The sequence below is a fragment of the Vulpes lagopus genome, chromosome 9 (genome assembly GCF_018345385.1).
Source record: "Vulpes lagopus strain Blue_001 chromosome 9, ASM1834538v1, whole genome shotgun sequence".
Taxonomy (NCBI): Eukaryota; Metazoa; Chordata; class Mammalia; order Carnivora; family Canidae; genus Vulpes; species Vulpes lagopus.
In genome coordinates this window covers 79,819,162-79,836,395 of record NC_054832.1, presented here as the reverse complement: position 1 = coordinate 79,836,395, position 17,234 = coordinate 79,819,162, and the positions used below count along the sequence as shown (strand labels likewise).

Sequence of the window (17,234 nt, the reverse complement as noted above, 5' to 3'; positions counted from 1 at the left end):
TCCCATTTTCTTAGAAACACTGTGGCCAGACAGACTGACATGTCCCATATATCTCTCCTTTGTTTGTTGTTGTTATTCCCAAAATACAAGCCTCGCGAGTCATATACCTGCCTGTATTCCTAGCTCCCTACCCAACACACAAGGGCCCCTCCCTCCCAAAAGCTGCTTTCCTTTTTTTTTTTGTTTGTGTTTTTTAAAGACTTTATTTATTTATTCATGAAAGACAGCACTAATTTGGAAAGATATCGGCACCCATATGTTTATTACAGCGATGCTTACAAGAGCCACCACATGGAAGCAGCCTAAGAGTCCACTGATAGATGAATGGATTCAGAAGATGTGGTATGTATACAATGGAATATTACTCAGTCATAAAAAAGAATAAAATCTTGCCATTTGCAATAAAATGGATGTACCTAAGGAGTATAATGCTAAATGAAATCCGTCACAGAAAAACAAATACTATATGATTTTATTTGTATGTGGAATTTAAGAAACAAAGAAAAAAACAAAAAACAGATTCTTAAATACAGCAAGCATACTGGTGGCTGCCAGAGGGGAGGTGGGTGGTGCATGGGTGAAACAGATAAAGGGAATTAAGAGCATAATCAAAATGAAACAAAAAAATTTTTTGGAAGAAACCTAAATAAACCTAAATAGACATAAAATATTCATGAATTGTATAACTCTATATTGTTAAGATGGCAATTCCCAAACTTGACCTACAGTCAACAAAATACCAAATTCTGATTGTTTTTGGAAGAAATTGACAAGTAGTTTCTTAAATGTGTATATAGATATAAATAACCTAAACTAAAGCAATTTTCATAAAGAAAAACAAAATTTTCATATTCAAAACAATATAAAGCAACAGTAATGAAGACAGTTGATATATGGGAAAAAAAAAAACCCATATACAAATAAGGAATAGAACAGAGCATTCAAAAACAGATCCATATACATATAGTCATTGATTTTCAAAAAAGGTGCTGAGGCAATTCAATTATGAAAAGACAACAATGGGACTAGACAACTAGACAGCAATATGAAAAAACTATATAAACATCATAGCATCTACCCACCTCATACCATCTACAAATATTATCCTTGGATCACAGACCCAAATGTAAGAACTAAAACTGTGCATTTCTAGAAAAAACAGAATAATTTTGCAAGATGTGCCTGTAATATTAGCTTGAAGGGGATCCTGCTGGCCAAATCTGAGACAATCTCAACATGAAATAAGAACAGTAATGGATTATATTCCATTAAATAAAATTGGAATCAATGATTCATATAGAATATGAATAACTAAATCTAAGTAAATAAAATTTAAGTAAGTGAGTAAATAAATAGGTGGAAAAGATAAGCCTCTTCTTTACACTAAGATGTAGACTGATAAACATGGAGCAAGTGGTGGAGTTAGAAAATCATCACCTTGCAATGATCAATGTAAAGATTGGTTTCAGCCAAAAGTCATTCACAAATACAAAATATAGATGGCTAAGTCTTATGAGAAGCAGGATATATGCATATTCAAAGCATCTCTCACCCTGTTAATTAGTTGCAAAGGAAAAAAATTAGGCATTGAAACAACAAAAATTCCCAAATGTTATTCACTGAAAAGACCAGACAATATTTTCTCTGAGTTCTGCTTTTTAATGTTCTTGTGTATGTATGTATGTATGTATGTATGTATGTGTGTGTATATATATTTAAGGTTTTTATTTTAATTCCAGTTAGTTAACACACAATTTTACATTAATTTCAGATGTATAATACAGAGATTCAACACATCCATATAAATTATGGTGCTCATCACGACAAGTGTACTCCTTAATCCTCATCACCTATTCCACCCATCCCCCAGCCCAGCATCCCTCTGGTAACCATTAGTTTGTTCTCTATAGTTAAGAGTTTATTTCTTGGCTTGCTTCTCTACTTCCCTTTGCTTGTTTGTTTTGTTTCTTAAATTGCACATTTGAGTGAAATAAATATTGTATTTGTCTTTCTCTGAATGACTTATTTTGCTTAATATAATACTCTCTAGCTCCATTCAAGTTATTGCAAATGGCAAGACTTTGCTCCTTTTTATGGCTAATATTCCACTGTATTTGTATATACTACATCTTCTTTATTCATTTGTCTGTCAGTGGATGTACACCTGGGCTGTTTCCATACTTTGGCTATCATAAATAATGCTGCTATAAACACTGGGATGCAGGTATCCCTCTGAGTTAGTATTTTTGTATTCTTTGAGTAAATACCTACTAGTGCAATTGCTGGATTGCATGGTACTTCTAACTTTTTGAGGAACCTCCTAACAGTTTTCCACAGAGGCTGCACCAGTTTGCATTTCTACCAACAGTGCAAGTGGTTTCCCCTTTCTCTGTATCCTCACCAATACCTGTTATTTCTTGTATTGTTGATTTTAGCCATTCTGACAAGTGTAAGGCGATACCTCATTATAGTTTTAATTTGTATTTTCCTAACAATGAGTGATGCTGACCATCTTTTCATATGAGAGACAGTTTTTTAACTATACAATCAAAATTACTATCTCCAGTAAAAAACATGTGAACACTCTGTGCTTCTAGATGTGATACCCTGAGAATACTTCACTTAAGTAGTATTTTCACTAGTATTTCACTGAATCTGTGAGAATACACAGTTCATCAAATCCAAATTGATGAACATTCTTCTAAAATGTCAATTTCATGAAAGATAGCTGAGGAAGTGTTTCAGATTAAGAGGCCAGAAAGACATATTGACTAAATGCTGTATGAGATTCTGGACTGGATTCTGTCTAAGACATGGAGAAAATGCTTTAAGGAACATTAATAGGACTACTAACAAATGTGAAATTGGGTCTGTAGATTAAAAATGAAAATAGGGGATCCCTGGGTGGCTCAGCGGTTTGGCGCCTGCCTTCCACCCAGGGCACAGTCCTGGAGTCCCGGGATCGAGTCCCGCGTCAGGCTCTTGGCATGGAGCCTGCTTCTCCCTCTGCCTGTGTCTCTGCCTCTCTCTATCTCTATGTCTATCATGAATAAATAAATAAAATCTTTAAAAAAATAAAATGAAAATGAAAATAGCAAAGTTATTATTGAACTGAGGTTATATAAGAGAACACCCTTTCTCTTAGGAAATGATGAAGAGCTAAAAAGACATACATATGCAACTTAACTTCAAATGGTTCAGAACATAATTATGTATGTATAGGGAGAAAAAATTAAAAAGCTAATGTGGCAACATGTTAAAAATGCTTACCAGTGGATCTGAGTAAAAGATACTTTTCTTGCAACTTTTCTATAGATGAGAACTTGTCTCAAATAGTAAAAAAAAAGTACAAAAATTAAAAAGCATAAAAAAGTAAAAAAACAAAAACAAAAAACCACTGTAACAGCAGAGGAAATAGGATATAATGGCAAGAACACTATACATAGGGTCCCAGTCCTTGAGTCCTACTTAGGGACTGCCCCCCTGCCTTCTTTCACTGCCAGAAGGATATTCATAATCAACCTCTCGGCACACGATGAAGTCAATGTCAGTGGGCAAAAATCCCCTCACAGGGCATCCCTGGGTGGCTCAGTGGTTTAGCGCCTGCCTTTGGCCCAGGGTATGATCCTGGAGTCCCAGGATCGAGTCCCACTTCGGGCTCCCTGCATGGAGCCTGCTTCTCCACTTGTCTCTCTCGTGAATGAGTAAATAAAATCTTAAAAAAAAAAAAAACAAAGAAAGAAAGAAAAGAAAAGAAAAAAGAAATCCTCTCACAGGGGACAAGCTGGGGCAAAGGAACTGTTGACACGCAGAGTCTTCTGAGAACAACTTACGGGGGAAATCAGCAAGATAAGAACTATCTACGCTCAAACCCCACATTCTCCTAAACCACAGTTTTGGAGAAAAGCCTTTCTGGCAATTTCAGGAAAAAATCCAGATTCAGATTGAAAAGATCACATCTTACCGATTGGTGATGATGTCATCCCAGATGTGCACTGGGTCCATTCTAGCATCCGGGTATCTGTTTGTCCAGGATTTTAGAAGTCTCTTAAGGGGAGCTTGAGATGATAAATTACCTAAAAATATTAGAAGATGACTATATCCACAGCTCAATGACAAGACCAATTTACAAAGTTGGGCTGCTGTTAGTAAACAGAAACTTAATTCAAATTTCTTGTCCAAATTAAAATTGTTTCGTCTTTCACAACAGGAAGAAAAACTTATCACAGTAAATCTAATATATTTTGACATCAAAACTCAATTTTTAAAAAAGATTTACTTATTTATTCATGAGACAGAGAGAGAGAGAGAGAGAGAGAGAGAGAGAGAGAAAGAGAGGCAGAGACATAGGCAGAGGGAGAAGCAGGCTTGTCACAGGAGTCCTATGTGGGACTTGATCCCGGATCCCAGGATCATGACCTGAGCCGAAGGCAGACACCCAACTGCTGAGCCACGCAGGCATCCTCAAAACTCAATTTTTTTAAGGACACAGAGTAAAACTGGGGAAATAAACATATGTAATTTTTACACTTAGCACAGGTTCACAGTCCTTCATCCACAATTCCAAGATCTAGAAAGTTCTGAAACCTGAAAAGTTTTCATAGGGCTGCAGCCAATTTTCTTGTTGGCAAAATCTGATCTGAATAAGCATAGGGCTACTTACCTTGGTTTATGTCATTTGTGTGAATATTCACCATTTAAGCTGGAGACGCTCACCGTGTTGAAAATACTGCCCCAGACCTTGGTATGTGCACAGGGTTACATGATAATAACAACAGCCAAAGCAATCTGGCCTCAAGAGATTCATGATAACCCTCAGGAAATTTAAATTTTACATTACTAACGCTTAAAACTTTAGTCTTCTCTTTCTGTTGGTGGGAAAGCAGTGGTTAAGAACACAGGCTTAAATAGGACAGTCCTGGGTTCAAGATTAGGATCTTTCACCTATTAGTTTAGGTAAGTTATTTAATAACCTATGTTTCTGTAAAATGAGAAGGAAAAAAATCTAAATTTCATGAGGCTGTCATAAAAACTATATAAAAGAGAAAAAGGAGATTAACATAAGTCCTGGAAAGTAGAAAACACTTAATGATCTGCATTAACAATACGTACTTGAAAAAGAATTCTCCAAATTTAAAGCAGAGTATGAATAGTTGTAGATATGTATAAATATCAATTTTTATTAGTACTCTGAGAGTCTTTCGTTTTTATTTTTAATTATTTAGCATACAAGTTGAATTCTACTTTATAACTAAGACATATAACTGATGCAAAGATGTATTCTTTCCCTTTGACTCTGGGTGGTGTCTCGTAGGTGACAGAATAAAATCTCCTGTTGGCAGCGGAAAGACCTTCAGGGTCTGCACACTGCTGCCAGCAGCTTCACTTCCCCCCAGGCCAGGGCATGTGGCACCCAGTCACTGAACTTTCAGCCCAAACAAGACAGTGCAGCCCTTCCATAAGGCAAATTCTCTGCAAGTCCCCCTGACTCTTCTACACCTAACTCAGGCCCTTCCTCCAGGAGCCTCCTGCACCCTTCAGTCCAGGGCACATTCTGTTACCCATATTTGACATGGGCTATCCCTCTGCCTCAGTAAGGATCACATCATGTGGGGATTACCTCACTCTTTTGAAAGCTTTTTCAAGCAAGGCAATACATTTTATTTGACTTTGCATCTCCAGTGCCTAGACTTTATTTCAATGATCTCAAAATATGTATTTGTAGAATGAAGTCAAGGTATTTTCTAACCCATACATAAGAAACCCGTCCTTTCACTAAGTAAAAAAATCACATCAAAACTTTTCCAAAATTATAAAAGAAAAAAGTGGTAGGTGAAAAAAATTACCTTGTCTGCTTATAAAACTGATGAACTCCTGAATTTCTATCATAGTTTGTACAGACTGCAATTTGGTGAGTCTACTTCTGTGTAAGAGGACATCAATACTTGAGTAATTCTAGAAAAAAAAAAATTTAACAGTTTAGAAATCAATTTACTACTTTAAATTTCAATATAGCTCCCTAAAATGTGAAATACAGCAACTATCCTATATCAATTACACAATGTATCTTAGAGTAGTTACCAGTTAGCACACAGAAGCAATTACCAAATGGTCTAAGGTTTTAAAAATAATTTTGGTTTTTAGTCAAATTTTAGTCACATATCAATATATAATTAGGCATTGTTGCCTTTATTCACTACCAATTTTTAAAACTAACAATATCTTATAATATAGAACTGCCAACTACAGAAGCCAATTCCTTCTTTGATAAACTTCCCCTTGAATGTACAGAACAAATTCAAAATTTGGGGCATCTGGGTTGGTTGAATAACCAACTCTTGACGTCAGCTCATGTCTTGAACTCACAGTTATGAGTTCACAATAGATCCAAATTGGGCACGAGTCTACTTAAAAAATAAATAAATAAAAATCAAAGGCAATGAATGGTTATACTTCTATGGTCAATATAAGCCAATGATAAATGTTAACAGGTTCTATAAAGACACTGACTTTAAAAACAAATATCAGAAGATTCTCATAAAAGGAAAGAAGGCACAATGGTAGTAAATGAACAGGAAAGATTAGTTCATTTTCTCCACAAAACAATCCAACTTCCACTCAGCCAATCCAGATGAAAAGTCTACACAAGTGTTCTTTAACAGTGTGAGAAAGATAAAAAAAAAAACCTAAGGAAAAGCAAAAAAAAAAAAAAAAAAAAAAAAAAAAAAAAAAAAAAGCGGGGGGGGGGGCGGGTTAAAAATACAGTAAGACAGAGTGAAGAGATTTTAGAAGAAACTGGAAGAATAGTAAAGAAGAAAATGGGTGGTAACAAATAGTAAAGGAAAGTTTTCACTTGATTTTTTTAAAAATTCATTTATTACCTGCATAAAAATCTGAATGCAATTTTCAATATAATATTTGGCTCTGTCAATGTCATCTTGTAAGATATAAAGAAGACTCAACTCTTGACTATAATGCAGCTCTATAAGAGCCTTCTGAAGCTCCTTGTTCACAGCTTCATCAATAAATGTCAGCAGGGACTGGTCAGCCTCCCCTTGTAGCAATAACTTCAGCTTGCTGCGGATCATGTAAGGTAGATAGGTCTCCTAAGAAACAGAAGACTCTACTTGTAACTTTAGAAAGCTAGTATGAGTATGCCTAATTATTTTATAATATCCTTTGGTATAATTTTTTAGGTTTAATTATAAACCTAATGCCAGGGAGTTGATGATTAAAGAGCTGAAGATTTAGAGCTAAAGTGATGATGTCTGATGTTTCAAACCTAAAACTATAATTTTTAAAACATGTTCACTTAAAATTATTCATTATGTAACCACAAAATACACAGGAACATGTCCTATAGAAAACGGAAACCACTTTTAAAGCTAAAAGATCATTGGAAATTACATACAAGTGAGGACAGCTGCATTGTGGGGACCAGGTAAGCTGCTTCCCTCCAAGAGTTGGGGCTATCCTCTGGGAGGGGAACTGTCCCACTCCAGGGGTCAGGGCTACCCAGGGTAAAGACACCATGAAATATTCTTCCATGTAGTCATATGATGGGTGTTAATATTTATTTTTCAATGCCTCCCATTTATTTGGAAAGTGTTAGCCAAAAGTGGTAAGAGATTTAACAATATTATGGAGTTCGTGGGGGGGGTGTGTGTGTGTGTGTCAGGTTTTATAAATATTCTATATTTCAAAACTACTGCTATTTTTTTTTTAAAGTTTTAAACAACTTCACTAATTAGAAAATAGCTAACCATCTAAAACATTTATCTCAGTGACCTGAAAAATAATTCTAGTTCATCTGGTGGTGCTGCTGGTTAAGCATCCGGCTCCTGGTTTCAGCTCCACTCTTGGTCTCAGGGCAACATGATCTAGCCCTGAGTCAGGCTCTGCATTGGGTGCAGAGCCTGCTTGACATTCTCTCTCCCTCTGCCCCTTCTGCTCTAAAAGGAATAAATAAATCCTTAAAAAACAACAATTCTACTCACCTGATAAAATGGTTCGCTCCACATTTTATTTAGATCTGGAGGGTTTTCATTATCAACACTGACTATAGAACAGTATGCTAACGACTTCCACTCAGCAAGCTGGTTATAACAGTCGAGGGATGCAAGTTCCCAAAAATCCTTCTCAGCTTCCGTAGGCTCACCATCTACCCACTCTTCTTTATTGAGAGCCTCAAGAAGAAAAGTTCATAAATTTATTTTACAAAGTTGGAAAGAATATAAAGGACAACATTTGTATTATACATAGTGTCAACATTCATGCTAAGGACAATCATTTTCGAATTTATGACAATGGGAAAGAAAACCGAAAATAGAGTAACAATGAATAAAAGAAAATAAACCAAAAGAAATCTTATGGAAGCAAACGAACAGAAAAACCAAGAGGAAACTATTTCTCTAAGAAACTTACAAATTAAGCCAATTAATAAACTAAAGACTCTGACCCAAAATTTGATTTAAATCAATGCTATGGGCTATTTACCACTTAAAGAGTTCTGAGATTAAAAGTCAGAAAATAGGACATTTACTGAAAATTGTAGAAGACTTTACAACCTGGATTACTCATTCAAGAATCTAACAGATCATAAACTCTGAATTTCAACTACTTGCTAGACATCTATACCTGGATAGCCACTGGCAACTCAAAACACAAATGTAAAAATTGAATTTATAGTCATCTTCTAAAAACCAACTCTTACTTACCTCTTCATAAACTTTTTACTTACTGAAGGAAAACAATCTACCCAAATAGAAATTATATAATAACAGCACATAATGAAATAACATCTTACAGTTTTATAGTATTTTATATGAAATGCTATCTCTTTTATTCAGTGATGTTTTCTTAAAAAGAGTGAAAGATGAAGCAATAATTATTTCACATTTGGTTATTAAACTATTCCCTATTAATCTCTGTATAAAAACTAAGGAATAAAGTTGAACTATTAATGAAGCTCTAAATTCTAAAGTTAACAGTTTTTCAGAAAACAAAAGTGTTTAAGCAACTGACATATTTGCTAGACATCAATTTTACCTCATTATACTGCTTAGCAGCTTCAGAATAATCACTTCTTGCTTCTGCTAAAATTGCACTTTGAGTGATTTGCTTTGTTCCTATCTCACTGCTAAAAATACCACGGAGGATGTCATATTCTCCAATAGATCTATACAGTCTAAAAAACAAACCAAAAGAAAGTCTCAATCAATGAATATGCCAATATTTTTCAAGTGTTAATTCTAATGAAATGATAATTAAATCAAGAGGCCTCATTATGTTAGCCAAGAAGGATATACCTTATTTTTGTTCTATAAAAATATAAAATCTTAGACATTGTGAAGTTACCATTAGGTTTTACTACTTTAGTCCTACAGGAGACAGATATTATTCTAAAGTGCATTTAAAGTGAAATCTAAAAATATTAAGTTTACAGTGGATAAACTGTCTCATACAATAAGACCATCCTGTGTAAATCTATTACAGTAACATTGCACATATCCATGGATGACCTATTTGAAATCCTGTTTATACCTAAAATTTGGAATGTAGTCAAGAATCCAGAGTGTGTAAAAATTAATCCTGGTCCTAATAAGGCCATGTTTTAATCCACATTCTATGGGCCATCTCAATTCTACCAACAAGTAATTTTCTTGCAGCCTTACTATTTGCTGGAGCACTCATTCCTCTCTTCCCATTAACAAAAATCTACTTCACCCCATCAATCAACCTTCCCCACTAAGATAGTCTCAAGTAAGTGTTAAGAAGTTTGTTCCCTTCCCTTGGAATTTTTTTCCCCATCTTTTAAGTCTTCACACAAATGTCATCTCTTCCTGAAGCCACAATCACACAGCTACCCAGCAAGGACTGCTTCCTTCTTGGCTTTCCTGCACTTTGGTCCTTAACCAGGTATTAAATCTCATGTATTTATTACATCAAAAAAGTCCTAAGGGCTCTCTCAGAGCCTAAGGATTCCAAATTTAGATTAAAATCTAGTAGACATGGCCCTCTCTTGCCCTGTTTGTAAAGGGCTATGGGTAACAAACAGGGGCAGAAGTGGGGAGATGGGAGGTAGGATAACAGTTCACAGTCCAAGAGAAGATGAGAACTACAATTATTTTCCAATAACTCAGAGAAGAGAGTTCTCTGAGTTATTGGAACTTACATCAGTCTCATACCCACTTTGCACTAGCCCCATGTTTCTAGGATGATACACACTATAACATGGTCAAAATAATGACTGTGACATATCATGGACAAGCAAAATTATGTTCTTAATACTGTTTGAGGAAGTATTTCTTTTACAGATTTATTTTAGTAAGAAAGAGAGTGAGCTGAGAGAGGGGCAGAGGGAGAGGGAGGGAATCCCAAGAAGACTCCCCAATGAGTGCAGAGCCTGATGCAAGACTTGATTTCATGATCCTGAGAGATCATGACCGGAGTCGAAACCAAGAGTCAGACATTCAACTGGCTGAGCTACCCAGGTGCTCCAAAAGTATTAGGAAGTATTAAATAAAGTCAGAAAAAAATGTTTAAAGTTTAGGCCCTTAAAAGTTGTGTACTTCATTTACCCAGCAAATACACATTAGATGAGTTTCTCATTCCCTGGAAATGTTAAATATACGAAGTGTTACTGACTATTCACTTATACATCTGAAACAACAAGCTAAAAATCATTACTAATTAGAATCAGTATAAACCAAGATGCACCGTTTGAACTGCCCTGGTATTTACCTGGCTTCTCAGAGAACTTACCGCTTCCCATTCCATGTATGGTTAGTTATGCATGTAAGTATATACATTTCCTACTAGATGGCTAGTTTTGTGAGTGTGCAAGACATGCCTAATTCTTCTCAATACCTGACACAATGTCTTGCTCACACATAGTGCTCAATATAGAAAGAAAGATATGAATGACCATAAAACAGTGATTAGTACAAGGATTCCCCACCCTTCTCTCTACTCTTTTTCCTAGAACCTGAAGATCCAAAAATCAGCACTATAAAATAGAAGTTCAAATTTAATTTTAACCTAATATCCTTCTCAATGCTCATTAGGCATTGGCTTTATGATAAAAGCACAAGTAAGGAAAAAAGCAGACATAATGCAAAATGGCTTAGCAACAAAATAGAACTTGTTCTTCCCAAATTAATAAAGTAACTGGATTAAATTGTTTCTAAAAGTATGAGTCCTGCTAAAATAATGGATTACCCTCTATTCAGTTTAGTTAAGCAATAAAAACATATAAAACTGTAAGTTATGGCCACACTTGACAGGAAACTAAACTTGGTAAATAGAACCCTGAATCCAAAAAGATTGTATACTGAAAGAACAAGTATCATTGATGTTCTCTTTTCTGGAGTGACATACTCCTTGTTGTGACATCCACTCTTGACTTATCAAATGGTACTTCACCAGAGAGATTTTTTTTTAAACTTCATAGAAGTGTTATTATCAATTTTATTTGCTCATTTTCCACCAGAATGAAAAGTTTTTTTCTGTATTACTTCAGTCAAATTCATTGTTCTCCCAACAGTCTGGATTACCAAACTTACTTAGCAAGTTCCATCCATCTGACAACATCAGGAGAGACACGCATCCTCCCCCGAAACTGCTTGGCAGGTGGCTCTTGAGGCCCCAGGTGAAGTAGGGCCTCCTCGAGGAGAAGGACGCCCACAGGCTGCTGCAGACTGGCAAGGCAGCTGGCACGGATAGAACCAGGGTCCAGGCTCAGCAAGTCTGTGTGTTGGCAACTGATTTCCTGCAAAACCATAAACACATGCAGCTATTTTGCCTATGGTACTTTGTATCTTCACAAGTAAATAAGCCATTTTACTAAACATAAAAGAACATTTTAACATAAGTAGTGATATAACCAAACATTTCTCTGTGTACCTCTATTAACAAAATTTCCTCAACATTCAGCTTACTGAAAGAAATGACCTTTTATTTTTATACTTCCAATTCAGAGATTAATTTAAAGCAAGAAAACCACTAGCAAAACATGAAAAATTTTATATGTATAATTTATATATCCAAAAAACAATTGCAGTTTCCAGGAATATTTAGCCTGAATAGGTTGTAAAAACAGCTGAAACACAAAGATTTCATGCCTAATCACCAAAAGTAGGTACACTAATCTCCATTACAATATTTGGCATCTTTTTTTCCATCTCCTTCCACTAAGGGGCTTATTCACAATAATAATACTGAATTAGAGGATTTTAGGAATTTTTATATGACCTTTACTTTGCAACTCTGAATTTGAGAGTCCTATATACACCAATAAAAATAAACTACAAATCAATATAAAGAATAGTATGGCAACATTTCATTAAAACACACCTGAATGTGTGCATACAGTTCTTGTGTGTCTGTGCATGCACATATATGCAGATATCTGGAAAAGACCGTGCAGACAGACCCCGAGCCAAAAACACAACACTTTCCTCACGGTTGTGCCACGCATGGACCACTTGATAAGTCTGACCAAGCCAACTTAAATTCTACATTATGGGACTTGAAAGAATATAAATTCTCCAAAGCAAGCTAGCAAACAAAAATGTCACTCTTAGAAGGAACTAGTGGCACTGGAAAGAAAATCCAAATAAAATTCTGTTTTAATTAATAACACAGCAGGGGATCCCTGGGTGGTTCAGCGGTTTAGCGCCTGCCTTTGGCCCAGGGCACGATCCTGGAGTCCCGGGATTGAGTCCTGCGCCGGGCTCCCGGCATGGAGCCTGCTTCTCCCTCTTCCTGTGTGTCTGCCTCTCTCTCTCCCTCTATGTCTATCATGGATAAATAAATAAATAAATCTTTTAAAAAAATTAATAACACAGCGAAGTCTTGGTCTTAGTTGATGTATCCGATTTTGAGATAACATCATTCTAAATTTAGAAAGGGAAATCCTGAGTTACAAAGACTATTTTAAAATAAATATATTTTGGGGGCTCTTGGGTAGCTCAGTCAGTTGACCGTCTAAACCTTGATTTTGGCTTAGGTCATGATCTCAGTGTTACGAGACTGAGCCCCACGTTGGGATCCATGCTCAGCGTGGAATCTGCTTGAGAGAGATTCTCTTTTATCCTCTCCCTCCTCCTCTGCTCCTCTCTCTACTACTGCTTGAGAGCACATATGCCCATACTCACTCCTTCTTTCTCCCAAATAAATAAATAAAATCTCTAAAATAAATATACTTTTAATTTTCCAAGAATCAACTCATTCTATACTTATTGAATACCTTCTACATCCAGACATTGCAGTAAACAATGTTGTACCAGACTGCATGTAGCTTAAGATTTATTCTCATTTGTCAATAGAAGTCTTTTGTGGAAGTTTAAAATAAATAAACAACTATTACTGGTATATCACTCCTTTATATATAAATGTATTCTCATAATTTAAATGAGTTCTATAAGTCTATTTTTAAGAAGATTGATTATTCTGTATAAAGTTGTTGATAGTATCATAAAAGAATGATTTGCTAAACAAAAAAACTTCAGCTCACTGATTTCACTTTTTAAAATTCCAAAACAGAATAAAGTAATGAAATCTAATTTTTAAAATGTTGACAATCTATTGGAATTATTAATAATATTCTTGGTTTGGACCCTTATTTCACTGTATTAGGTAAAGGCAAGGGACATTTCTTCATTTCAAATATTCCATAGTTCTCTTTTTCTTAAAAGATTTTATTTGAGAGAGGGAACAAGCAAGAGAAAGAGAGAGAATGAGGTGGCAGAGGGAGGGGTTGAGGGAGAAGCAGACTCCCCTGCTGAGCAGGGAGTCCAATGTGGGGCTTGATTCCAGGACTCTGGGATCATGACCCAAGGCGAAGGGAGATGCTCAATCAATTGAACCAGCCAGTGCCCCTCTGTAGTTCTTAAATAGAGGTTTACACATATAATATCCTCAATAAATGTTTTGTAAAGAGAACAAAAATTTTAAAAAGATCAACAAGCAATGTTGTTGCTTAAGTGTTGGACACCAAATTAATAGTAATTGACTATGTCATGGAAAAATGGTTAAATAGATTTTTCTTCCAGTTTGAGAGATATAGTTAGAACAGTCTGACAAATAACAGGATATGCGGCAGACAAGAAACTCATTCTGGGATGTCATGGTTGGGCAGCGGCATCTCAAAGAGATAGTACTTGCTAGAACAAGAACTCATGTGAATGCCATGCCAAATATACTAAAATGCCATGGAGAAAGGGAAAAAAAAATCACACTTTCAGATATGAACCACAAACAGGAATCATAATAGGAAATATTGCAAATTTAATGCACTGATTTGCATTTGTGCTGCTTTTTCAATAGCAAGCTCTGGAGTGCATAGAAGTCATTTATTTACTTAATGACAATTAACAATTCTCTTAACAATGGAAAAAGCTAGCTTTTTAAAATAAATATAGGGACAAAACTAGGAATTCAGATTTTAAAAAATCACTTCAGAACACAATGTAAAGAGAAACTTATTTTGAAATACTGGCTAGTTCAATATAATTTCTCAAATCTTATCTTTAGTGTAGCCAAGAAAAAAACAATGAAGGAATTCTACTTGTAAATTATAAATTAGTAAAAATAGAATACATAAAAAACTATATTAATAGTTTCATGCTACATAAGAACAAAACAGGAAAAGCTGCTATTTCATCTCAGCGAATTATTAACCAATTAGTTTGCTAACTAATGTAAACCTCCAATGAGGTTACTAGTTACAGAATAACTAAAATGGGCTTTGGGGGGAGTGGTTAATATGGTGTAGTAGTAGAGGGACTCTGAACTTGCCTGGTCCTTCGAACACAGCTAGATCAACATTCAATTATTTTGAATAACTAGGAAGACAGACAATCTGAGGATAAAGGAAACAATCTGCACAGTTGGAGCAAGAGAACACGGCAGATGTGAGGTTTGGAGCCCTGATCTGGGGGAGAGAAAAGCCACAAGGCCTAAACGGGATGGAACCCAATTCTTGGGGTCAAGTCAGGAAGAGGGAGGAAAGCAGTTTCCTGCCCAGCAGGCAGGGACGACACAATAAGCTGCAGTGAGGAGATCCCCTGGGTCCCACAGGCAGAAAACACTCCCTTTCCAGACGGCATTTGAAGAGATTTTGCCTCTCAAAGGACCAAAGGCCAGCCAGAGCCACTGAGCAGTGCTCATCAGCAAGGTCAGAGGTGCCCCCAGAGAGAACACAACTTGTTACTCTGAGCCACAGGCGGCTTAAACCTCTGTGTGCACGTTGAGTGGCTGCTTTTCTGTGGCAGAACTAACAGAAAGCAGAGACTGGAGAAGATTGCAGATAACCTAGTGGCAGTTTTTGCTGTCTGCTGCAATAAATCCAAGCCTCTGCCACGGCTTCCCTGGGACAGAAGGGAGCAGAGGACTGAGTCAAGCGCAGAAGGCTGACAACCTGGGTCCAGCTTTTCGCTGAGTATTACAATAAACTCTAGCCTCTGTGCTCGCACTGTGCAATGTCCTTTCAGGGAAAGGATGAGACAATGTTAGGCATGTGATGGTGGTGGGTACATCCAGATCATCTCCTCCCCTGGACAGATTGGCCTGCACCTTATCAGGCCCTTTAAATCTTGGGAGTTTTGAATCCCAGCCACCAGCCAGAGATAAAATACAGGAGATCTGTGGCTCTGGGTATACCAAAGACCTGGGCACAGACAGGTCAGGGCAGGGAAATGACGAAAGTGCAGGTCACAGGAGACTGCTCTTCTAAGAGGGCCTCCTGAACAATGGTGGCAGGGAGTTCTGCTCCATAAGGAAGAGGCGGCAGGTGATGCCATTTTCTCCCTCCTCCCTCCCACCAGCACAGTAGGACTGCAGAGAGACACAGCACCTCCAGTGGAGGCTAGAGGCCCCTGCACTACACCCTTCCTCCCCAGAGCCTGGCAGGAACATCTTTAAAAGGGCAGCTGGCCCATGAACAGGCACAGCAGGCCTCTCCCACAGAAGACCAACAAAGGCCCTCAACATCTACCAAGTCCAGTGATTAAAGAAAACTCCAAAATATCACCTTCTAGTGGAAATAGGACCAGGCTTGCTTCTTTTTTTTTTTTTTTCTTCTGTTAATTTTTTAAAACTTTTTTCATTTTGTACTTTTCTATTTCTTATTTTTTATTCTTTATATTTTTTTCTCTTTTCTTTTACTTCTTTTTTTGTATCGGGCTTATAACTTTTTTTCAGTTGTTGGTTCATGTTTCCTTCTCTTATTTTTTGTACAGGCTTCTTTCTTTTTCTCTCTCTTTTCTTCTTTCCCTACTCTTTCCTTCCTTGTTCCTTATTTTTCTAAAATCAGGCTTACAGTTTATTGTTTGCCTGTTTGTATCCACTTTTGTTCTGTTTCCTTTTCTCTTGTCTTAAATCAGGCTTTGTTTTTGTTTTAGTTTTATTTTTTCTTCTTTTTTTTCTTTTTTCCTTTATAGGCTTAACTCACAAACATATCAAAGCACACCTACTTAAAAGTTCAAACACTCTCCACTACAAGCACGAAGGAACTCTGTAGAGGAAGGACCAGGGGGAAAGAGCAGCCAAAACACAACAGCAGAGTGTACACAGCATATACACCAGAAACAACTTCCTGAGGCTTTTGTTGTTATTGCTCTTTTTGCTCTTTTGTGTTTTTTATTCCCTTTCTCCTTATTTTTCTGAACACAATGACTATAAGGAGAAATTCATTACAAAAGAAAGAGTAGGAGGTACTCTGCCACAAATTTAATAACATGGATATAAGTAAGATGTCAGAACCAGAAATCAAAACAATGACTATAAAGATGCTAGCTGGCCATTAAAAAGCATAGAAGACACAAGAGAATTCCTTACTATAGTAATAAAAGAACTAAAATCTAATTAGGCCGAAATTAAAAATGCTATGACTAAGGTGCAGTCAAATATGGAGGTTCTAACAGCTAGGGTAAACAAGGCAGGAAAGAATCTGTGATATAGGAGACAAAATAATGGGGAATAAGGAAGCTGAGAAAAAGAGAAAAACAACTACTGTATCACTAGGGGAGACTGAAAAATCAGCAATACCATAAAGCAAAATAATATTCAAATAACAGAGGTCCCAGAAGAGTTCCCAGAAGAGAGGAGGGCAGAAGGTTTATTTGAACAAATTATAGATCAGACCTTCCCTAATCTGGGGAAGGAAACAGGGACGCAACTCCAGGAGGGACAGAGAACCCACCTCAAAATCAATAAAAAATAGGTCAACACTT

General features: G+C 36.5%; 1 protein-coding gene across 4 annotated transcripts in view; it reads right to left on the bottom strand.

The window, feature by feature from the left end:
- PRKDC (protein kinase, DNA-activated, catalytic subunit) overlaps window positions 1-17,234 on the bottom strand; it is a 206,530-nt gene that overhangs the window by 33,473 nt on the left and 155,823 nt on the right. For all 4 annotated transcript variants that reach the window (XM_041769223.1, XM_041769224.1, XM_041769225.1 and 1 more), the window contains 6 exons: window positions 11,565-11,770; window positions 9,049-9,187; window positions 7,998-8,186; window positions 6,882-7,106; window positions 5,847-5,955; window positions 3,965-4,076 (listed from right to left, as the gene is read on the bottom strand). In XM_041769223.1, the coding sequence (XP_041625157.1) occupies window positions 3,965-4,076; window positions 5,847-5,955; window positions 6,882-7,106; window positions 7,998-8,186; window positions 9,049-9,187; window positions 11,565-11,770 (980 nt within the window). The remainder of the gene's footprint in view (window positions 1-3,964; window positions 4,077-5,846; window positions 5,956-6,881; window positions 7,107-7,997; window positions 8,187-9,048; window positions 9,188-11,564; window positions 11,771-17,234) is intronic.